The following is a 22801-nucleotide window of genomic DNA, read 5'->3' on the forward strand; positions in this document are numbered from 1 at the left end:
TGAAAACACGACACGAATGCAGGGTCTACTCACAACTGCTTTTCCCTTGATCTCCCCACCTCCCTTTTTATTCTTTTCTTGTTGTTTATATATTGATCACCCATAAGAGAATGTTTTAATTTGAAAACATGATGATAAGCTGAGCCTCAAAAACGGAACTGCCAATCTCCTATGAGAGTGCCCTATATCGGTCAAACTCTCGTCTTTTTCTTTTTTGAATTTCCTTCCTTTATCTGATCAGCAAGTTTATTTTGTTTTGAGCACTTATCAACTTAGATTAGATAAGGTTTGTTGCACCTGGGATTTGACCAATACAACCTTGGCAATTTTGTAGTGAATTTTTTTGGTTCAACACTGACATTGGGGAGGAGGCATAAATGAAGATTTCTTTAGTTTCCTCCAACATTTCAACTTCAAATTTGAAAAGAAACTTATCGTCAACATTAATTTTTGTTGGTATAAGTGTCAAATTATGTGTATACACAAATATGTGCAATTATAATACAATTATGTCTGACTATAACTTATATATACAAACGAAATGAAAATACCAAGCTGTTAACAATTGAAGCTGTGTGAGTTTGTGACTAATACTAACAACATTGAACTTGTGTGAGTCTGTGACTAGTGCTAATAACATTGTAATGAAAGTTGTGTGAGTCTGTGACTAGTGCTAATAACACTGTAATGAAAGTTGTGTTGAGTCTGTGACTAATACTAACAACATTGAAGTTGTGTGAGTCTGTGACTAGTACCAATAACATTGTAATGAAAGTTGTGTGACTCTATACTCTATATAAAAATGGTGAATGTATAAGATTCAACAATGTAAAAAGCGATGTCTCTATGAGGGAGAGACACACCCTAGTGTCACTCCTCTCAATCTCATTGATTCCGTTCCGCCCCCAAGTCCCTCCATATTCCATCGATTCTGCACTGTGCTTCTTCTTCTTTGAATAACACTAGCAAGATGACTGACGTGCAGTTTTGATTCTTGATGGGTTTGGAGGGTGCATTAAATTCCCCAACCCCTGCCCCACCACATATGTCATACAAAATGAGATATCATAATTAATGAATGAGATAAACTTTCAAACAAGATTTATGGTATAGATGAAGGGAAATATGCCCCTAAATGATCTTCAAAGGACATTGACTTGTAGACCGGAGGTCTCAGGTTCGAATCCCCACAACATCATAGTTGTATGTGTAAGAAATCTCCCTTGTGGTTTAGACTATCGCTTGTATGTATTTACAAATTTATTATTATTATTATTATTATGGTCTGGATGAAATGCATGAATGAAGCTGCCAAAATAATATGTCATAAGAACCAAAGATATGTCATTAATGCCAAAATGATGAAAAATCCTCAAAACATCTAATTAACAAATTAAAAAAATTTAAAAAAAAATCTGGATTTACAATGTTGAGGCATCAAGAAAATTCATTCATGACATCCAAAAGACGTGTTAGTTTTGGCCACAAGAGGAACACAAATCCATACAAAGCAATCAACTGTCAAGCATCCACCACTTCATAGACTAGGATCAGCTGCCATGCCTTAAATTTTGGAAGTGCTCTACACTTCAACTCAGTTTGGTTTGACCTCTTTTATATATTGCTGAAGTCCATGTATTTCTTACAATATTTGCCTAAGATGCCAAGCCTGGAATCATATCTCATCCTGTTTCATATCAGAAAGAAAGAATCAATCTGCATTAGTAAGTGTACATACATAGCGTATACTAAAAAACACATCCATTTTCTGTATACTTCTCAATTCTACGAAAAATATACGTTTTCAATCGTATACATATTATTTGTGTATTATACAAGTATTATATATTTCATTTATGTATTTCATATACGTACTTTGTCCATTCTGTGCACTAACTATGATTTGCAAAACTAAAGAAGAAGAAACAAATTGAAAAGAATAAGAGAGAGAGAGAGAGAGAGAGAGAGAGAGAGAGAGAGACCTCTTAGAGGATACTTGAATGGTGTTGCTGCTGCCTATTGAACTGGATTCATTTGGAAGTTTGAAGGCAAAGCATCCTTCTCTGTTCTCCTCATCCTTGCCAATGCTTCTAAAACAATGACTGAGAGCAGAATCACACCGAGAAGAAACCCGTAGCCTATCTTCCAATCATTTCCTGCAGCTCCAATTTTGATCCCCAGAAGTATGTTCACAGTTGCAAAGAAGACTGCAAACCTTCCAAGCCAGTGGTGGTACCAATTCCAGTACTTTCTAATCTTGGCATCCTTGTTGGGTCTTAGAAAAAATGCCAGTATCTAAAACCCTCAAAGTCAAAAACTCAAAAATATCAAATCGCAGTTCCTTCTATATAGATATGTACTAATCAAAACTATTTTTATAAATTTTTGTATAATAAATTTAATTGAGAGGGACAAACCTGAAGGATACTAAGCACAAGAACAAAGATCCCTATGGCTCTATGTGTTGGGAAGTTGGCTCCTATTTTGGTGTAGAGTTGTTGCCCTAGTACCACAGCTGCCAGCCCAATGACAAACCCAACAAATTGAATAAGTGCATGGAGATAGTACCACAAAGGGTCCTTGTGCTTGAAGTATCTTGGGACAATTGCCCCAACAGGAATTATTAGACCCCATCCAAATATAGCCAATATTCCATGGTTCTTCTTCATCTGCCCAAAGTTTGTAGGTGCCTCAGATGCAGAACCTGCAGAGAAATCGAACAGGATGGTTGTTTTATCGTTGTGCTTGGTTAGGTGGTGGTGCTTAGGGTAACCGCTTCCGATAGCCAAGATAATTGGCTGCCGGGCGAGATGAGTCGGGAATTTCAACTGAAATGCCAGGTAAATTCTGGGGCCATGAAGCACAAGGGAAGCAGGGATGCCGGTGAGTGGCAATTCACCTTTGTCTGGTATGACTTGTGACACCTTTGAACCCTGCAAAAAGTATTGCTTAATTCTTGCTTGACCTTTTCTGTTAACCCATCCCACCATGGCACTTGAACCAACCATCATGCCATCTTTGGAAAATCCCAATCCTACCCATCCAGTGGTGTATACAGCAGACAATATAATGTTCATGACATGATCTTCAGTCTGAGAGTACTGCAACAAAGCAAAAAAAAAAACATTTTAAATTTTGATGTTATATAATTAAGGATGTCTTAAACAACATTGCAAGTTGCAACTACAAGTTCAGAACCAACTAAACACTGAAGTATAAATTGAGAACAGAGACTTACCCTCAAAACAAAAGTGTTCCAAACAGGCCTACAGACTATTTCTGATAAATTACCATATGGTGGTGGCATAAAACTACCCAGCTCATTATCACAAAGCTCTGATGCTCCGCCACCCACACCGGCACTATTGACTCCCGGAACATTACTGTCATCATCAGCCACAACCGAAATCTTGCTATCCAAGACAAGGGCCAGAATAACATATAACCTGCAAGCAAACCTCAAAGCCAAAGACCAAGACCCCGAACTCGCCATTCGAAAGACCAAGAACTTTGAATTGAGATCTAAGGCTCAGAACAAGCAGTGACAAAGACCAGGAACAATGTGGGTTGGGAAAGAGAAGCATATTCAGGTCAGGAGGTTGGGAGGTTTTAGTCTCTTGGGTTTGAAGTAAAATGGAATGTGGTTGGTGTTGGTGGGGGCTGGTGGTTGGTGGTTGGTGTTGGCGGGTGTTTAAGTTTTAACACCAAAAAAAACCAAATCAAAGATTTACAACATGCCATCCTACAGCGGTTTGCCATCATTCCCGCTATTTCTTGCAAGTTAACCCCCCAACAATGTGTCTCTTTCAACTGTTTATTTATTAAATCCTTTTATTTATTGGGAGATACATCATTAAATTGCAAAAATAGTGCAATTTTATTATTTGGAAATTCAACAATAACAACAACAACAAAAAATGATAATTTGTGGGTCATATAAGATGATGGATGGATGGATGGATGGATATGATGAATGATCAAACTTTGAAGTTGACTTGTTGTGTATTACAAGATACCATGATGAAGGGCTTATAATTTGTTTATTGCTTTCAAAAGCATCTTAGCCATTAACCAAATCTAACAGACAGAAACCTCACCACAGGGGAAATTTTGAAAAAAAACCACTTGACATACAATAGTGACCATTGATGACTTTTTAAGCAATACATAGAACTAGAGACTACAAAAAATAGTACAGTCAGTCAGGGTTGAAGTTCAGGCCACATTTTGGATGCAACCCCATTATTGCTTGCTAGAACCTGAAGTGCAGATTGAGGCAACAAATCTTTGAGGGGTGCAAATTCCCCAACCTGCCCTTTATTCATGATGGTGTGCAATGACATTTTTAACCTTGAGACCATTGATCTGATCACTGCACAGACTTGTTTGGAGAGTTCAAAGATAGAAGAGATCCTGATCATCTTTTTCCCCTTTACATGTTGACACCAAAAGAGGGACATGAAAAGTGATTTAGCCAGGCACCCTAAAGATATGCTCCTCACCACTCTTCTCATCAACCTTGACAACCCATTTGCTCTTAGCACTTCTCTTCTTCCTTCCTCCACCCCAATCTCCCTTTCCAATCTCTCGGTTCTTCCCAATCATGGTGACCTCCATCCCTTTCCCTATCGGATGCTTCGTGGACCTTACCACAACCCTCTCCTCCTTCACTTCCATATGTCCTCCCAGCCCTTTTCTTTCACCAACCAAGTTGTTAGCCACAACCACTGATTTTCTAGGATTCACATCAAGCAACTGCAGCAGCCTTGTGTACTCATCGTTCTTGCAATCAACCATAGAGAAATCAATGTTCTCATAATTTGACAATAGCTCAGAGGGGTCTCCGGTCCTGAACTCAACCAAGTCTTTAAGGCCTGAGTCTTTGATTACTTTCTTCGATTCGTCGAGAACTGGCTCTGGGACAATGCAGACCAATCTGCCCCCTGTGTGTTTTGCAGCAGCTGCTAAGGCTATTGTTGATGGGGAAACACTTGAGGCCACCTCCACTATGAGCTTGGCTTTCTTGCCGGCTGCCAAGGCCGATACAAACTCATTGCTCCCTGGCTCTTGTGTTTTCCATGAGTCACTTTGTCTCCTTCGGTCATTACACTGCAGAAATACATGAATTTGGAGTTAGCAAACATGAAAGTTTTTCTCACGTTCTTCATTAAGCTTCAAACCATGAAGGGAAAAAAGATTCAAAATTGGAAAACTATAGTCCTTAATGCAATCTTATTTGACTTCTCGACATGTTGTCAAACTGTCAATGTGGGAAATTGATCGAGTAAATTTTCTTAGAATGTGCATTTGATTAACAGTTCAGCTATGTAACATGTCAAATTTTTGTCACGAGAAAACATTATCACCACTAAATTATGTGACAAAGCTTCCATGGTATCATTTCTGTAATGATCTCAAAAGGCAACAAAACCCTAAGAAATACCAAAAATCATGAAGATGAAACAAACCCAAATGACCAATTGAACCAATCATGGTTTCCAATACTCTAAAACAAAACTGAAGAAAACACAAAACAGAGAAATGTACCAGTTTGAGGGTATCAAAATAAGCATTTGAAGCAGAAGCTGCAGACCAATCCATCATCCCCATAGCCCCCATGAGATTAATATCACTTGTTCCAATTCCAACCAAAAACAGAAGATGCGAAAAAACTTGGGCGCAAACAATCAAGAGCAGGGAATCAGAACGTGTTTTTTGCTCTGAAACAGGACAAAAATTACAACGTTTACTGCAGCCCTGGTTTATTGTTTGTGCTCTACTGTTCATATATGTCTTCTGTTTTGTTTTTTGGTTTGGTTTGATTGGTTTGGTTTTTGGTTTGTTTGTTTTGAACAAATATATAAGAGAAGGTGCTTCAGAAGCGTACGATTGGATTTGGAACAGAGGAAGGACGCGGAAACATACGCAGTCAAAGCGTGTTAATTAGTCGAAAACCGTAGAGCAAAATGTGCGGGAAAATTAGCTATTACTATTGCTCATTTGTCTAAAAATGGCTAACTCATAGTTTGACTAGAAGCTTCTTTAGCTCTTCTCTTGAACTGGTTTGTTTGATCATATTTTTGTATTTTTCTCTTTTATTATGCTTTTTCTTTCTTTTATATATTATAACAAGTTTGAAAGAAAACAGGAGCCTCATCACATAGCCAAGGGTGGAACCAAGAATTTTTCAATGGGTGGGCTAGCTAAGTTATTAGCTTAAAATCAAATGATAATTTTTTTTTTGGCACTAACAGTTTCTATAGTTTTTCTAGAAATAAAAATATACATTAAATCATATAAATCATGCTAGTTGTAAACACAAGAAAAAAAATGGAATTAGAGCCATATTATTCACGAAAGGGTGAATTTTATTTAGAAAAATGCTTCTCTTTTGGAGATACATTAATGGAAAAGGATTAAAATTGATGTTTGGGGACAAACTTTAACACCAAATACAAATGTGGAAGACCTTTGACTATGACTATTGGTGTGGTAGCACTGGTGGACCCAAGAATTTTTTAGCGAATGTGAAATTTTGAAATGCTAAAAACTCTTTGTGGATTGAACATCTAAGGCTTTTTACCTAGATTGACCTTAGGTCCCTTCATGCATTCATATCATACATGCAAAATTGTTTTATGTAAAAATATTGACTAAGTATGAAAAATGGTTTCTCGGAATAATCATTTTCTCAAGATAATTTTTGTCGGCTTTTATTCCTTACACATCAAATAAGAAAACTTGACTTTATGGGATTTTAGTATGAAGTATATATTGACTTAATGAGCCATCATTTTTAGCCTAAATCGTATTTTGCACTCAAATTGATTTTTCATATTTTGATTTGGTGGAAATTTGATTTTCTAGTATTTTTATTTGAATCCAAATGGAGGGTACTTCCTTATTTACATTGTAAACTTAAGTAAATAGAGTAATATAAAAATAAATGAAAGTAAAAGGACAAAGACAATTACTTAAATGCTGAAAATGGAAATAAAGTCATCTGTACACTTGAAGTGCACCACCACCAGCTGAGAAAAAGGGCAGTTTGAAGAACCTACAATGATTTTTCCGATAAAGGGAGGAGCTTAATAGGTCCGCCACTGTGTGGTAGGATATGCAATTGTATATTATTTATTTATTTTTAGTTTAAAATATTAGGCTATATATGTCTAATTATTTTTTTTCCCCAAAACCTTCCCTAGGCTACAACCCAGGGTAGCCCTTGGGCTAGTTCCGATAGTGGATAAAAGATAAGTCAGGGCTCGTTTGGGAATGCTTTTGGAGCAGCGAAAAGCGCTTCTAAATCGGTGAAAGCGCTTCTATCTTTTAAAAATGGTGTTTGGCAAAAATTGCAAAAGCGCTTTGGGTGAGATCCAAAAGCACTTGGAGTGGTTTTGGAAGAAGCACTTGAGAGGTGCTTATTGTTAAAAGCGCTGCAGGACAAAAACAAGGGAAGCACTTGGCTCCCTTTAATGAAACTTTTAAAATGCCAAAAATACCCATATTTAATTTTTTAAAATGCCAAAATACCCTTTCTTTATTTTTTTTTCTATCTCTTTTTCTTTCCTATTAAAACCAAAACACTACCCTTTAATCTTCCCGTAGTTGTTTCTCTATCACATTAGCAAGTCTCCTCTAAATTTGCTTTCTCCTTTTTCTACACCATTTTCCTTGTAAAAATTCTTCATATCCCTACTGTTATTTTGTAAAGATGGATATTGAAGTAACAACCCCAAATTAACCACATCGTCACCAAAATGGAGACTTTTCAAACGCAATGAAATGCAACTCATCACCATCATCTTCTATAATCTTTTCACCTAGCTTTTTTTGGAACACGATTTCCCTTATGCTATCTTCCTACGATTCTTTAAATTTTTTTAAAGTACTTTTAAAAGCGCTTTTACTGTGTCAGCCAAACACTCAACAAAATATCAAAAGCGCTTTTATGTAGTGTAAAAGCACTTTTAAATGCGACATCCAAACGACAAACTGCTTCTTTGTAGAAGCGCTTATGTCGTAAGCGCTACTGGTATAAGCGCTATTGGCATAAGCTACTGCTTCATTAAGATTTGACAATTCCATCGTAGTATGTAGTATTTTTCTGCAACCAAGTTGAAGACTTGAAATTAAATTGTTCCCTTTTCTTGTTCAAGAAAAATAAAAAATAAAAAATAATTTACGAGTGTAATTCAATACATGTTGTAATTTTTAGTTCACTTTTTCAAGCTAAATAATAGATGGAATTAGTTTAAAAAGCTTAAGCTTCAACTTAGTGATACTTTGACATTTAGGTTGAATATGTTTGGAAGTGCTTTTGGAAGGACTACTAAAAACGCTTTCTGATAACTAAAATTGCTTCTAATAGCGTTTGGCTAAAAATTTTAGAAGTACTTCTAGGTCATAGAAGCGGTAACATGTGCTTCACTCTCAAGTGCTTTTCTTATTAGCACTTGGATTTCTTATGAAAATTTCAACATCTTTATAATAAACACACATTTTCTAGAAGCGCTTATAAGCATAAGTGATTCTTAAAGAAGCAGCCAAACGTCAGTTTCTTGGTACATAAAAGATAAAGTATTTACTCGTGAGAGAGTGCTATTGGCACTTCTTATTAACTTTCAGCATTGAAATGTGAGAGTGCATTTACATTATTATCCCATCCACACTATCACTATGGAGTGTGACAAATTCACGCCCCATTTATTTCCCCTAAACTTAAACAAAAAATAATAAAATGAAAATGCCATTTTTTTTTCTTTTCTTTTTTTACTTGACAAGAAGTCCTCTTGCTACGACAGCTTCCTTGATAAGGTTGAGAGATTGTACAATATCATCACACAATCGGTGGGGATCAGGAATTGTCTCTTCATCCACAGACAAAACAATAGTCATCTTGTTTATGTAACTTTGGAAGTTAATCACCAATGCCTGTAATTAATCAGTCCTAGTTAATCAAATGCTGCATGAAAAGCATTTAATTATACCCATAATTAATGAGAAAAAATAAATAAAAAACTTACATGTGGTTGACCATAAGAACTTGGAGCAAGGAAAGCCATTGGATGGCCATAAAAACCAATTTCCTCAAGTGGACCAACCAGATTGGAGAAGCACATTGTTGTGTGGGAGATAATTCTATGGGATAGAGCACTTGCCCTCTGTTAATTAAACATGGATTATTATGGCATTTGCACGATAATAACGTACAGACATCTCGGATGAGAGAATAACTAATAGATTAAGTATATATACCTTAATGCCAAAAAGCTTGAGAACTAGTTCTGCAATGGAGAAAGTGTAAATGGCTTCAAGAGAACGTTTCTTTCTGTCAATTGTGGCCTTGGCTTCTCGAATATAGTCTAATGGGTCATCTCTTAAAGAAATTGTGAAAGGAAGGAGGACATAACCAATCCAATTGCCCCATTTTGCATCTGTGTTCTTCTCCATCATATCAGCCAAAGCCTGCACTCACAAATATGTAAAAACAAATATTGAAGCTTCAAATTATGATTTTGAGAGCTGCATATATGAAAATTCAAAAATATTAATTAATATTATTTACCTGAATTCCTGCTGCTGGTCTAATGTTAATGAGCAAAGTTGATCTGAGGCGAATTTTCTCAGGAAGATTGTTTTTCTTCTCAGCTCCACTGTCCTTGTTCTCATTGTCACCTAGGTGGCCACATGCAAGAATGGAAAATTTTGATTCATGGATTGCATAAAAATTTAAGAAAATTAAAAAAAACACGATATTCTAAAATAATTTCAATGAGTTTTTGAAAGGCATTTTAGAGATGGAAGTTCACCATATCTTCTATTGAGGTACCGGGACAAACCAGCCTGTGTGACCCCCAAAGCAACATCATTTATGGTCTGCAAAACTCATAAGCACTTGAACATTAGATATGAAGTTCAACTAGTGAGGAAGGACACGTAATCGAATTAGAGTAATGCTAGAAGGATCACATTAGCAGAATTCATGCGGCGGTTGATATTTTAATTAACAGTTCACCACAGTAGTTGACGTAATATATATGATCCTTCTAGTATTATTCTATCAAATTTATTAAATTGATCATGTTTCCGTTACTTCATAGTTTAGAGAAATTTACTTACCAAGTTCATTACATTCTTTATCAGTTTCATGTCGTCCAAACTCACAGTCTGATAAACAAATCGTCGAGGGTTGAACTCACTGCCTGGGGGACCTTTAAGAGGCGTCTTTGTATCCTCCAAGCACAATGCAGTCAACATAAACATGAACACATCAACAAAAGTATTCCAAAACAACTTCAAAACCCACCAAGCCCCAAAGATGCACCACCAAAATCCTCTGTTAAAAACCCTCTTGTCATCATCTTTCTTCTTCTTCACTGGAATGGTTGGGAGAGCCTCAGGGTTTGAGATTTGGCGGGTGCAAGCGAGCAGAAGAGACATGAGAGACGTGCCATCGCCAAGAGAGTGGTGGACTCTGAAAATGCCAGTGCCCTCTGCCGCGGAGCTTTTGAGGTTGAGGATGTGTAGATCCCACAGTGGCTTTGACTTGTCAATGGTTGTCTTGCTGAGGTTGTAGATGTAGTCTTCAACAAATTGGTCTGGTGACTCCATGTTTGGATCCAGGTCTGGAATAATTATGTGCTTGTCTAGATCCACCTCTGTTCTGACCCATTTCATCTTTCCTCCATTTTTCTCATCCACAACCTGAGTTGTATAATAAGTAGTGGCACCAAAATTAAGAAGAGAAAGCTTATTAGAGGTTAAGACATAGAAGTTCTAAATAGTCGAAGTCTCTAACATTTTTTGGTCTAAATTACCGACATGTTTGGGGTTGCTTCTAAAAGTGCTAAAAACGCTTATGACAACCAACTTTTCAATCATAAAAACACTTTCATGCGCTTCTCCAAAAAACACACTTCAAAGTACTTTATCAAGAACCGCTGCGATTTTTAATAAAGCTTTTTGGTCATAAAAACATTTTCATGTGCTACGTTGGATGTAATTAATATAACATATATGCATACATAAGTGACATCATGTGATCATATGAACTTAAATAATTTGAGTTTTGTTTGGATTGTTAATATTTACCAGTAAACTAGAGAAGCGAGGGTGCCTGAGCAAAGTGTGGGGCAAGTTGGCCTTTAAAACCTCAGGGTAAATCCTAGTCTTGCACCCCATGATTGCTACAATATGCAGGTTGAAGTTTGGTTCATGAAACAAACGCGCCGCTGGGCTCAATGGCTCTTCTTCCACATTCATCATCTCCTTGTTGCAGTTCCTTATGTCCACGCCAGCTTCTCCTCCATCTCTTCTTCCCTCCTCCTCCTCTGCTCTCTTCGTTTTTATAGGAGCTGGCTTCCTCAACCTAACACCTTCCTCAGTCTCCATTTTTATTTAGGCTTCAGGGTAATGCATGCCTGCAGGCTCAAGATTATATATATATATTCTTTTTTTTTTTTTGCTTTAATTTTTTGGATAATCAAGTCATTATGATTTACAGGTGAGTTGCTGACTGATTTATGTGTCTTTTGCTGAAGTAGAAAACAATCGGTAATTAATTTCTCACTAGAGAACAATAACCGTGTGATGTAAGTCCTGATCCAGATCCTGATCATCAAGGTTTCCGGATGCGGTTTCCGTTGACCCTATGGCCACGTGGTACAATCTCAAGCAATGTCATGATCCAGGTGGCTTTGAAGTTTGAACACCGAACCTTTTTTTTATTTCTCAGTGTAGGGTAATAAAATATATAAAAGTAAAAACTTTAATCAGCTCTTTGTTAGTAAGAAAATTAAGCCAATAGAAAGAATGTGCAGAACAAATACTAAAACAAACCGTGGATACAAATCAGAGCTGATCATGCCTAAGCCAGGAAGCCAAAGGCAAAAAAGCTATAAACTAATCGCTCTTTCTCTCCTCGTGGTAATTAATGAATAAAGGAATGGTAAATCATGTGAAGCAAAAGAATTACTGCTGCCATCCTATTTACTGAACAAATTCTAACTCCTCCTAGCAAAGAAAGTTAACCAACCAGACCTCCCTTCCCTACTTGGACCAAGCAACTGCTTCAATCTCAGACTGAGCACTTCTGTACAGCTCTAGCCTCCTTGCAAGGGACGTCCGACGCTGCATCACTGCTGGGTCCTCATCCAGCAACTTAGCCAACTGCCTTGCCTGCAAATAAATATTGATTAAGTACATGTTATCTGTATAAAGCCCGAAACGGTGAAACATTCAAAAATTCAATAAATACTTGATTGAGAGAGAAATAACTGACAAAATTCGTTATCCACATTATAATTTTAGGTTTCTTTCAAATACCACATAAACATTTGTTCATATTTTCATGTAATTAGTCAAATTGGCACACATTTTCGCTCGTGTCAAGAGACTAGTTACTTTAATACAATCCAGCTAGGTTTTCCCTCTTCTAATATTATTTTTAAAAATATTTCTATGTGTCTCATGTATTGAAACCTCACCTCCTTTGCACCCAACTCTGCGAAGAAATGATCGAGCAAGCAGCGTTTGGCCTCTCGTACTTGGCAGTGGACAATGGACTTTGGAATAGCAATCCTTAAACTCGAGCAAACCATGTTGACATAGTTCAAGACATTGTGTCCTGTTTGTTTCAAAAATACAAAGAAACCATGGTTAAATTCAAAGTAGCATAGCGTTAGAGTGAGAAAGTCAAAGTCAAAGTTGAAGCAAACTCACCAACCCGGCGGAGGTATGAATCATTGTATCGATCGAAAAGTGAGACTGTGGGATTTCCACCCTTCTCAATATCTTGAGGAAGCTTGCGGAAGAAGTCAACAGTCAAGTAACCACACTCCATGTCAACCAGCTGCAGAGTGGCTCTCTTGCTTTCTTCTTTCATCCTTTCCAGCGACTCAAAAGCTGCATTTGCAACTTCCACTCTTAAAGGGGGATACTGCTTTAGTTCCTGCATATATATATATGCCATGGAAGAACCGTTCAATTAAAAATAAAAGATTATATTAGGGAAAAATTAAGGAAAGAATTTCTTCTCTCTGTCAATCTTGGTTTTTACTCAATTTCTAAAACCTAAGAACATTTTGGATATTTTATAGGCAATTCAAGAATTCAAGGTAATGTTGAGGGACTTGCCGTTGTCTCATTTATAGACTTCTGAGCCAGATCCTTCAATATGCCATGAACCTGAAATCGTGAGAAAACATATCAAGCAGAATGGTTTCAGGCATCGACACAGAATATATATGTTATGTAATGAACCTCTAACTCATATGTTGAATTTAAAATTTTCAAGTTTTCGACATGGGATTTTATATTCGTCAACAAAAAATTCCGGAGGTTTAAGTGCCTAGGGAGATTACAGGTGAAGATATGTATGCATACCGCATCAACAGCTGCCTCTGCAGGACCTCTGATGCATATCAGTGAAGATTCAATAAGGCGACGGTATCCTTGTTCAGGAGCAATTAGATGAGGCTGATATCCATCTGCTTCAGTAATTAGCTTTCGGATGTTATCCATTGAAAGTTGCTTGTCAAATTGCAACCGCTTCAAAGCAGCTGGAAATTGATTATCAAACACACCATAAATTTTCTCACCACCAGAGCGCCTGCAGAAATTGAACCCAAGGTTGAATAAGAAACCAACATGAGATGACAACAAAATTTCAAATAGGACAATATGCTAGCACGAAACATACACGCCATCAAGATGTTCTTTAAATATCTGATCAAAAGTACGAGATATTTCCATGATCACATATAATTTTCCCTGCATGTCGAAAGAAGAGATCAAATTATGTAAACATTAATTAGCAAGATAAAAAGGAAACGGATGAGACGAAAGGAACAATGTGTATGTATATCCTTACTCCAGCATCAGCAGCAATGGGCTTCCCAAGTCGGCTTAGTTCTGATTCTAGTTCACCAATAGTTTTGCTGATGAGAGATTGAAGGCCTGGAATTCGTGACTTGATGACAACTTCCAAATGCTACAAATTTGACACATTGTGTGCTAGTAAGATGTTTGCCGGTGGAACAAAAGATAAGATGTTTGCCGGTGGAACAAAAGAAAAATGTGCTTCCCTAAAATTAACAATCTCAAAGACCAATACTTGGGCATCAAACTTCAACAACAATTGAACCATATGTAATGTATTTAGGAGAACAAAACTGCATACCTTAGAAAGCACCCTTCCTAAATGCTCAGAACCCATCCTATTTCCAAGATGCCTGTACTCTGAGCTACTTGCAAAATATTCACGCTCTCTACGCCTAGCAGCAATCATATCGACACTCTTGTTTATGTCCGCTTGGGAGCGATTGACAACACCAATCCAAGGGAACTGTAGCTTATATGATCGTCCTTCCAAAATCTGACAAATAAAAATAAAATAAAACCCTGGGAAATTAGAAACTCTGAAGAGGCCACGGTGAAAATGAGAGGAGACTTTTGAGAACAAAGCAGATGATGAGAGCCAAGAAAGTTGCTGCATCTAAGTGCTTCATCTTGAAAATTATGAAAGCCTAAACTTTTACGCACTTTTCAAGTTCATCTAAATTAATTAAACTATCTCATTTGCAAACAGGACATACCACAAGAGATAATATCAACTAATATCTGAAAATCAGTAACATAAGAAAATACCATTCATTACCTACGACTACTTTGACCTACTCCAACAAGTCATGCCACAATGAAACTTAACCAAAAATATAAACCTTACAAAAAAAAAAAAGTGCATGTGTCATTGACCATCGCAGAACACCACCAATACAATGTACTCATACCAGAAGGCTTCATAAACAAGGGCTCTGAAAATGAATCAAAAAAATGTCACCAAGTAGCTAAATTACTTGATTCCACATCATTTAAAAGCAAACTGGTGTGGTCCATTTTTTTATATTTTCCATTTTCCTCTTAGCTATGAATTTGGAAGCAACTTACATCAACTGCATTTGTACCCTGGTCCATTAGATCAATCTTTGTCAGAACTCCAAATGTCCTCTCCCCTGAGAATTGGAAAACCAAACTTAAAATCAATGCGCATAAAAGGAAAACTTCTCCTAATAAGTCAATCTGCAACTTCTCAAATGACATAGACCTGTTCATAATTGAAAACAAGAGGAAACAAGACTTAAGTAAGGTTCTCGTGAAACATATGGAATCTGGACTTTCCCGTTTACCAAGGTTCAAGAAACATGTGCTGTATATGTACATAAATCAATAAAGATGAGTATCGCAATTAAAAACTTAGATGATCACCTTTCAAATGAAAAATCTTTCTGCAAAACTGTTTTTTAGAATTATGCTCAGAATATATTTAAATGAAGAAAAGAAAAAAAACTGTTACTGCGAGCTCCAAATTGTGCAATTCTGCTTACTTTCACATCACTGCTGATTTTTTTAAAACTAATCTTACCTTTAGGGTCTACTTCACGAGAGATCTTAATTGCATCAGACGTAGCAAGATCTTGGTTAGCAGGGGAAATTGCCAGAATAATACAGTTGGGCTGAAATAAAAGGCATATAGTAAGGGACATACAGTGCACTTAAAACTCACTCAAAAAGCACATAGGAAAGCCAATCAAAACCCTTCTTCATTATGCAAGTCTCATAACCTAATAGCTAAAAGATATGCTCAACAATTCTGTAAACAAATTACCTTCTCAATGAAGGCCCGAACCATATCCTCGATGTCCTGCACTATGCCCTCCGGTTGACCCTCTACAAGACCACACAATTAACACATTCCTAAGTCCTAACTATTTTGAAAACGTTGAAAGGAAGTTATAACTCACCAACAGCTACTTTTGTGAGTCCAGGAAGATCAACCAGTGTCAAGTTCACAACTGCCAAACTCAAACAAATCATAAATATAAATCGAAACAGCTTTAATAAAAGCATTATGCAATCACTTGAAGAAAAAAAAAACAACACCTATAAAAGAGAACAATTTATCGTGAGCTCAGTGAATATAACAGAGAAAAATTTAGTGAGACAAAATTAAAACCATGAATAAAGAGAACAATTTCGCGAGCTTCGGAGAATATGACCTCTCTTTCTTTTTGTGAATATCATCAAATCAAACTTATTTAAATCGGCTATAACTCTATCTCACCATTAGGGGAGAAGATACTGAGATGGATTGGGACGCTTGAAATCCCCTTCGAGCGGCCGGTCTCTCTGTCAGTCTCATCAGATATTTCCTTCCTCACAGCAGCTACAAATATATAATATAAAAAATACGAGATTTTAACATCCACGACGAAAGTCACAAAACCGAAACAATCTGCAAAGATAATAATAAATAAGAAGAAGAAGAATGTACCAAAATCAGTGAACCTCTTCCTTGGGAGATGCATAAACTCTGCGTATTCTTTTCCTTCATCGATCTTATGCAGCTGCAAAACCAGAGGACGACGCGTAACAATTCCTGCGCACAACGTCTTCGAATCAGAATACGAACCGCATAATCAACGCGTTCGCGTAAGAAACCAAAAATGACGGCGTACCTGAACCACGAGGAAGAAAGTCCTTGCCAACAATGCTCTCCAACACCGACGACTTGCCGGAGCTCTGCGAAGCCAAATTTATTTTTTGTGAGAATTGTGAAATTCGAAGATTCGAGAAGATTGAATTGGAGAATAAGAGAGAGGAGAGACCTGGCCTCCGACGACGGCGATGGAGGGCAAGGAGTCCCAGAGAGTGGGCATGGCGCTCTCGTCGCCATGGTCGCCGAGAGCTGTGCACGCCCTCTGTATTTTATTCACCAGCGATATCAGATTCTCCATTGGATGGATGAACGAGTGGGATCGGTGAGTCGAGTCGAGTCGGATCAGTCGGAGGAGAGAGAGAGAGAGAGATAACAGAAATTTGGATTGGAAGTTGGAGAACGGAACGACGGGAAATGGAATCTTGGGTCGTTGGTGCGAAAATTTGTAATCTATCAAGTTTGAAAATTGGGTAAGTTTTTGGGTTTAGCCCAAGCGAGGTGTGACCGATTCTACCGCTGATAATTTAATGGGCTTTAAACGAAGTCTATGTGAGCTCAATGTTTCTCGTCACACCTTTATGAGGAGGCTATAATGAGGTGTTTAAAGTGAGAAGGATATTTGAGAAAGTCAATCTCACCATTAACAAATGTAAAGAAATAATGGGACTGAAATTTTTTAAATATTTTGATGGTGGGATTGGCCTTCTCAAATAGCCTCCTAACTTTGAAACTTCCCATTGTAGCATCTCCCGTGAACTTTATCAACAAACCTGCTTCAGATAAATATGGATTTGGATGGTGTATTTCCTTTGTTCTTTTTACATTGATGGGCACCCGAAAACATGTTTTTCTTTTATAAAATAGGTCAAAGGAAGACGAGTAATTCAAACTTACAAGAGGTGTCTGTAATTGGATGAAGAGGAGTTAGAATCCGGAGTCGTGTTGAAGTTGTTTACAAATTCACTTGAGTCAAAATTGAAATCAGTTAGATTAATAAGATGTGAATTTTCTAAATCTATTATTTTATGTAATAGTTAATAATAAAGTGAATGAGAAAATTTGGAATTTAGAAATCACTGTGAATGTACAATAGGTAAAAAAAATGGACTCTTGATGGGTCGTTTCTCCAACAATTATATCCTCCAAAATCATGAGTTTTAATATTTTTGTGGCGCTTATGCTTTCATTCCTATATGATTAGTAAACACATGAATAATCCATAAAAGGCACTAGACTTACAAGCTTCCACACAATGAGGTTGATTTTTATGTACTATAATAACACATATTGGTCACAATATAGTATAAATAATCACATATACTAGTTACCTTTTATCAAGAGACTTAATAAATAGAAATTAATTATTTTGTGGACATTTTCTTTAAATTTTTTATATTAAATAATAATTAAAATATAATTACTAATTAAAGTAATTAAAAAAGGCTAAGATATTACTTAATTACATATATTAAATTAAAGATGTAGGCCAAAAAACAAAAGTAAAGAAACTAATTTTATATTTCTAAAATAAAAAATAATAATAAAAATAAAAAACCTTTCTCGACAACATTGTGTTTGCACAGGTCTATGCCGGCGAAATTTCCAAGATTAAATTTTATTTTAAAAAATATAACCGTGCCTAGGTGGCACGTGTCAAAACAGTAAAGCCGAGAGGCTATAGTATTTATTTTTAAAAAGTAGGAAACACGAGTATAGCTGCACGGCTATACGATTTCTTAAAAAATGTTTTAAAAAATCTAGTGTAGCCGGGCGGCTATACTATTTATAAACATATATATATATATGTGCCATGTGGGAAAACGGTAAAGCCGCGTGGCTATACTATTTTTAAAAATAATTTTAAAAAAGGAGTGGCGCCGCACGGCTATACTATTTTTTAAATATATATTATTTTAATTCAATAATATGTGAGAATTATGTGTAAAATACGTGAATTTCGTGTGTCTTATTGAAATTTTTGTAAAAAAACGTGTATTAAACATGAGAAATACTTGCATACGTGCATAATACATTATTAAACGTGAAAGTGCTAAAATCTTTATACGAGTAATAACTCTGAAAAAGTAAAAAGATTTTAGCACTCAAATGATGGTCTAATAGTGATGGGCTCTGAGGAAATTTAATTAAGACACCCAAATGATTTCACAAAAGATTTAATAAATGGAAATTAATTATTTTATGGAAATTTTCTTTAATTTTTTAATTAAATAATAATTAAAATATAATTACAAACTAAGGTAATTCAAAAAGCCTAAGGTATTACTTAATTACATATATTAAACTAAAGAAGTTGGCCAAAAAATAAAAGTAAAGAAACTAAATTTATATGTTTAAAATTAAAAAATAAATAAATAAAGGCCAGAAAACCTTTCCCGATGAAATTTCGTTAGCAAAGGTCTATCCCGGCGAAATTTGCCGAATTAGACTTTCCCCGACGAAGGTTCGTCGGCGGAGGTGACTTTCGTCGGGGCAAGTCTAATCCAGCAAATTTCACCAGTATATACTTGTGCCGACGAATCTTCGTCAGGAGAGATTTTGTTTAAAAATAAATATAAATTTAGTATCTTTTAGGTCCAATAAATTTTTATTTTAACTTTTGTTTAGTAATTAAATAACATCTTAGACTTATTTAATTATCATTTCTTCAGTTAATAATTAAATATTTTAATTAACTTAATAAATGGTAATTATTCTTTTAAATTATTTAATCACATTTTTTTTTATAAAAATAAAAATAAAAAAGGCTAGAAAACCTCTCCCGACGAAAGTTCGTCAGCATAGGTATATCCTAGCGAAATTTGCCGGCTTAGAGTTTCCCTGACGAACTGTCGTCGGTAGAGGTAAATTTCATCGGGGCAAGTCTAATTCGTCAAATTTCGCCGGGATAGACCCGTGTTGAAGAAAATTCGTCAGGAGAGATTTTATTTAAAAATAAATATAAATTTAGTATCTTTTATTATTTAATTTAATTTTTAATAATTAAATAATATCTTAGACTTATTTAATTATTATTTCTTTAGTTAATAATTAAATATTTTAATTAATTTAATAAATGGTAATTATTATTTTTATTTAATCAAATATTTAAATACTAATTAAAAAAAGAGTAATCAAGATTATGCTATTCAAAGGGTATAGCCGGGCGGCTATACTTTTAAAATATTCTATTTAAATAGTATAGCCGTGCGGTTATACGTTTAAAATTCTATTTATAGAGTACAGCCGCGCGCGGCGATACCCTTGAACAGAACAGTACGGCCGCGCGGCTATACTCTTAAAATTTTCCTTTTTATTCATTAAATAATATCTTAGGCTTGTTTAAATACTTTCATTAGTGATTATGTTTTAATTATTATTTCTTTAGCGAATAATTAGTGTTAAATATTTTAATAAAAATCCTAGATATTTAGTTTTAGTACCCAAATACTTTAGTACTCCAAAAATGGGTTTTAGCATCGAAACTTAAATCCAAGTGACAACGTGATTCGATAATATCAACTACTTTTTGGAGTTTCATTGAAATACATGAACTTGAGTCCCACATTGGAAAAGAAGAGAAAGTATCTACTCCTTAATAGGCTTATGGTTAGGGTTTGAGACTTGAGAAAGGTTTTGGAACAATTTCAGAAGCTAGGGTTTTTGGTTCAAGACTTGGATTTACCCAAACTAATTTTGCGGAAACAAAAATTTAAAACAAAGTTCACCAAAAAAAAAAACTATTTATTAAGTAATTTATGAAATGAGTAAAATATTAAAATATTCACTAAAGAAATAATAATTAAACATAATTACTAATTAAAGTAATTAAAAAAGGCTAAGATATTACTTAATTACATATATTAAACTAAAGAAGTTGGCCAAAAAATAAGTAAAGAAACTAATTTTATTTGTTTAAAAATAAATAAATAAATAAAAAAGGCTAGAAAGCCTCCCCCGACGCAATTTCGTTGGCACACGTCTATCCCGACGAAATGTGCCGAATTAGACTTTCCCCCGATGAAATTTCGTCTGCATAAGTGAATTTTGTCGAGGCAAGTGTCAAAACAGTAGAGCCCAGGGACTATACTATTTTTTTTAAAATTAGGAAAAACCAGTATAGCCGAACGGCTATACATTTTCTTAAAAAAATTAAAAAAAATCTAGTATAGCTGGCCGGCTGATCGGTGCATAATTACATATCATTTTATACCCTTCTAATTTATGATTTGGTTATGTTTTTGAGTTAAATTTGTGCTTTTAATAAGTTTTGTGTTTATTTCAATGTGATAAGCTTGAGAATCACTAATTGCATTTTGGAGACAAGTTAGCTCAAAACGGTGTCTGCAGATCAGTCAACTTCACGGATTGGACTGCACTTGCTCAAGAAGAACCAGATGATGAGCCATACATCATTGGAAAGATACGGAAGTCTATTTTCTGTAGAATTTTACGGTTCATGATTCCGAGTCTTCTAGAGAAAGTTATACATGTTTTGGCAACTTAAGGTCAAATTCGGCAGCATCTGCGTTACTGGGCAAAAAATCACATTTGAAGGCCTTCCGGATTTTTCCTTGAGTTGGGCTGCATATGCTTGGAAAGATAATTCAAAGATCTTCAAGATCCATATTTTTCCAGAGTTTTATGGATGGAGAAACAAGCCCAAAACGAGCCCAAAAGAAGACTGCAATGCATTGTCATGCTTGACATATGCATGAGGTGTTATTGATTGTGGGGAAGTTAGGTGAAGCATATTCAATTCCTATAATTGAGTGGAATTTTGCAGCAGCCAAATGAATTGAAAGATGTTGAAGTGGATGATGCAACACTAAGCTTAATGACAAGAAGAATTGTTTTCAAATGCAATTGTGTGTTAGGTTAAGTTGATGAATTAAGTGTTGTGTGTTAGGTGAAGTTAGTGTGTTTAGAAAATTCAATTGTATAATTCAGATTTTCACTTCCCCTAGGCCTATAAATAGGGAGGTTCTCTAAGCTTGTAAACACACCCCAAGGGGGGGAGCTCTCAAACACTTCTCTAGAGCTCCCTTCCCTTCTCTCCCTCAAATTCTCTTAGTTTCTCTTTCTAGTTTTCAATTGTTATAATGAGATCTTTGTGCTGAAATTCTCCTTAAGTTTTTCCAAGTTCTACTTTAATTTTCATTGTTATGTAAATTCTTTTCTTTAGTTTCAAGTTTGATTAGTTTCCAAGTTTCAATTATGATTTTTGTTCTTATTCATTATGCTTATAAGTTAATATGCTAGTTTGAATGATTGATCACCATTTAGGCTTGCATGTTAGCTATCTTGGTTTGAATTAAGAGTAGACACCATACTTTAATTCGAATTGAACTATGAATAGGAAGAGTATGTATGGACATTCGACAACAGGGATTAGATACATGCTTGGTTGTTTAAATTGTTCTTCTATGCTTAATGGGTTCCTAATGCTTAATTTTAGGTTAGACAACAAATGATCAAATTAGGGAATTAGGAACACAAGGTTATGACCACACACCATGGCTTAATCATACATTAGCTAGAATCAATCCGTTAATCTAATTGAACTTGGGAATTTATCTGCTTGAGTTAGTTATTTTCTTTCTTCCTTGTTTTATTTATTTCCCTTCTTTTTCATTTCTGTTTTGTGTAGGGAAAATGAATTGAATCATTCAATCACCAATCCTCGTGGGATCGACCTCGCACTTACATATGCTATACTACCAAACGGCTCGTGCACTTGCGAGTATCACAAGTTGAGGATGCAGTTGAACCCATTTTGGTGCAGCTGTATCTACGCAACAAGTTTTTGGCGCCGTTGCCGGGGATCGGTAACATTGTTTGATTCTATTTGGCTTTCCTACTTTATTTTTTTTCTTAACTGGACAATTTCTTGTTTTAAAGTTAATGACGTTAATGGACCAGTTGTGTTTGTAGTCCAACAGAAAAGGACAATTGCCCAATAAGCAAGAGAACTGGGTTTAAGTCCCAGCTTACACAACCCATTGGTGCTTGTTGCTTTGAAGCATGGAATTGGATGTGTGTTGATTTTCCTTTTCATTTTAGTTTTTATTTCCTAATCCTTTTAATTCCATTTCAAGTTTTCTATGTTTGTTTTAGCAATTTATTATAGCTCAATAATAAATGGAGAGAGATGGCAACCTCAATCATAAGAATGGGAAGTGTGGAGCAATGGGAGAAGTCGCGACCTCCAAGTGCATCCATGCTCGACCTAATCGCTTCAAGGGGGAGCATTTCAATCCTTTCTCTTCTTTGAATTCTGTTTATTTTCGTAGTTGTTTTTGCCTT

General features: G+C 35.7%; 4 protein-coding genes across 4 annotated transcripts; all 4 read right to left on the reverse strand.

The window, feature by feature from the left end:
• Nucleotides 1-1322: 1322 nt before the first annotated feature.
• LOC110757845 (Cytochrome b561/ferric reductase transmembrane with DOMON related domain-containing protein) lies at nt 1323-3616 on the reverse strand. Its single transcript, XM_021959584.2, has 4 exons — nt 3239-3616; nt 2418-3101; nt 1983-2295; nt 1323-1687 (listed from the first exon to the last, which is right to left on the reverse strand). The coding sequence occupies exons 1-3, from the start codon at nt 3491-3493 to the stop codon at nt 2017-2019; spliced, it is 1218 nt and encodes a 405-aa protein (XP_021815276.1). The 5' UTR covers nt 3494-3616; the 3' UTR covers nt 1323-1687; nt 1983-2016.
• Nucleotides 3617-3965: 349 nt separating this feature from the next.
• LOC110757850 (uncharacterized) lies at nt 3966-5817 on the reverse strand. The gene is made up of 2 exons (XM_021959588.2): nt 5548-5817; nt 3966-5109 (listed from the first exon to the last, which is right to left on the reverse strand). The coding sequence occupies exons 1-2, from the start codon at nt 5785-5787 to the stop codon at nt 4471-4473; spliced, it is 879 nt and encodes a 292-aa protein (XP_021815280.1). The 5' UTR covers nt 5788-5817; the 3' UTR covers nt 3966-4470.
• Nucleotides 5818-8593: 2776 nt separating this feature from the next.
• LOC110757847 (medium-chain-alcohol O-fatty-acyltransferase) lies at nt 8594-11394 on the reverse strand. Its single transcript, XM_021959587.2, has 7 exons — nt 11095-11394; nt 10123-10707; nt 9813-9879; nt 9569-9678; nt 9259-9468; nt 9027-9164; nt 8594-8934 (listed from the first exon to the last, which is right to left on the reverse strand). The coding sequence occupies exons 1-7, from the start codon at nt 11392-11394 to the stop codon at nt 8773-8775; spliced, it is 1572 nt and encodes a 523-aa protein (XP_021815279.1). The 3' UTR covers nt 8594-8772.
• A 412-nt stretch (nt 11395-11806) lies between these two features.
• Nucleotides 11807-16957, reverse strand: LOC110757822 (phragmoplastin DRP1A-like). Its single transcript, XM_021959555.2, has 16 exons — nt 16668-16957; nt 16518-16581; nt 16334-16438; nt 16124-16225; nt 15804-15854; nt 15668-15729; nt 15425-15515; nt 14950-15014; nt 14183-14377; nt 13874-13993; nt 13703-13773; nt 13387-13612; nt 13138-13188; nt 12724-12952; nt 12489-12628; nt 11807-12180 (listed from the first exon to the last, which is right to left on the reverse strand). The coding sequence occupies exons 1-16, from the start codon at nt 16794-16796 to the stop codon at nt 12052-12054; spliced, it is 1830 nt and encodes a 609-aa protein (XP_021815247.1). The 5' UTR covers nt 16797-16957; the 3' UTR covers nt 11807-12051.
• Between the last annotated feature and the right edge of the window lie 5844 nt (nt 16958-22801).

This window comes from Prunus avium, chromosome 2 (genome assembly GCF_965620075.1).
Source record: "Prunus avium chromosome 2, drPruAviu1.hap1.1, whole genome shotgun sequence".
NCBI lineage: Eukaryota > Viridiplantae > Streptophyta > Magnoliopsida > Rosales > Rosaceae > Prunus > Prunus avium.

Excerpts from the sequence above, each read along its gene's own strand:
- LOC110757850 (XM_021959588.2), bottom strand. The coding sequence starts at position 5,787 with ATGAACAGTAGAGCACAAACAATAAACCAGGGCTGCAGTAAACGTTGT. Across the intron at positions 5,110-5,547 it reads ATTTTGATACCCTCAAACTG|TGTAATGACCGAAGGAGACA; the intron begins GTACATTTCTCT and ends GTATTTCTGCAG.
- LOC110757822 (XM_021959555.2), bottom strand. The coding sequence starts at position 16,796 with ATGGAGAATCTGATATCGCTGGTGAATAAAATACAGAGGGCGTGCACA. Across the intron at positions 13,994-14,182 it reads TAGGAAGGGTGCTTTCTAAG|CATTTGGAAGTTGTCATCAA; the intron begins GTATGCAGTTTT and ends TCAAATTTGTAG. Across the intron at positions 13,189-13,386 it reads CAGAGGCAGCTGTTGATGCG|GTTCATGGCATATTGAAGGA; the intron begins GTATGCATACAT and ends TCACGATTTCAG.
- LOC110757845 (XM_021959584.2), bottom strand. The coding sequence starts at position 3,493 with ATGGCGAGTTCGGGGTCTTGGTCTTTGGCTTTGAGGTTTGCTTGCAGG. Across the intron at positions 3,102-3,238 it reads GGAACACTTTTGTTTTGAGG|TACTCTCAGACTGAAGATCA; the intron begins GTAAGTCTCTGT and ends GCTTTGTTGCAG. Across the intron at positions 2,296-2,417 it reads TTGTGCTTAGTATCCTTCAG|ATACTGGCATTTTTTCTAAG; the intron begins GTTTGTCCCTCT and ends TGAGGGTTTTAG.
- LOC110757847 (XM_021959587.2), bottom strand. The coding sequence starts at position 11,394 with ATGGAGACTGAGGAAGGTGTTAGGTTGAGGAAGCCAGCTCCTATAAAA. Across the intron at positions 10,708-11,094 it reads CTCGCTTCTCTAGTTTACTG|GTTGTGGATGAGAAAAATGG; the intron begins GTAAATATTAAC and ends TATACAACTCAG. Across the intron at positions 9,679-9,812 it reads GTACCTCAATAGAAGATATG|GTGACAATGAGAACAAGGAC; the intron begins GTGAACTTCCAT and ends GTGGCCACCTAG.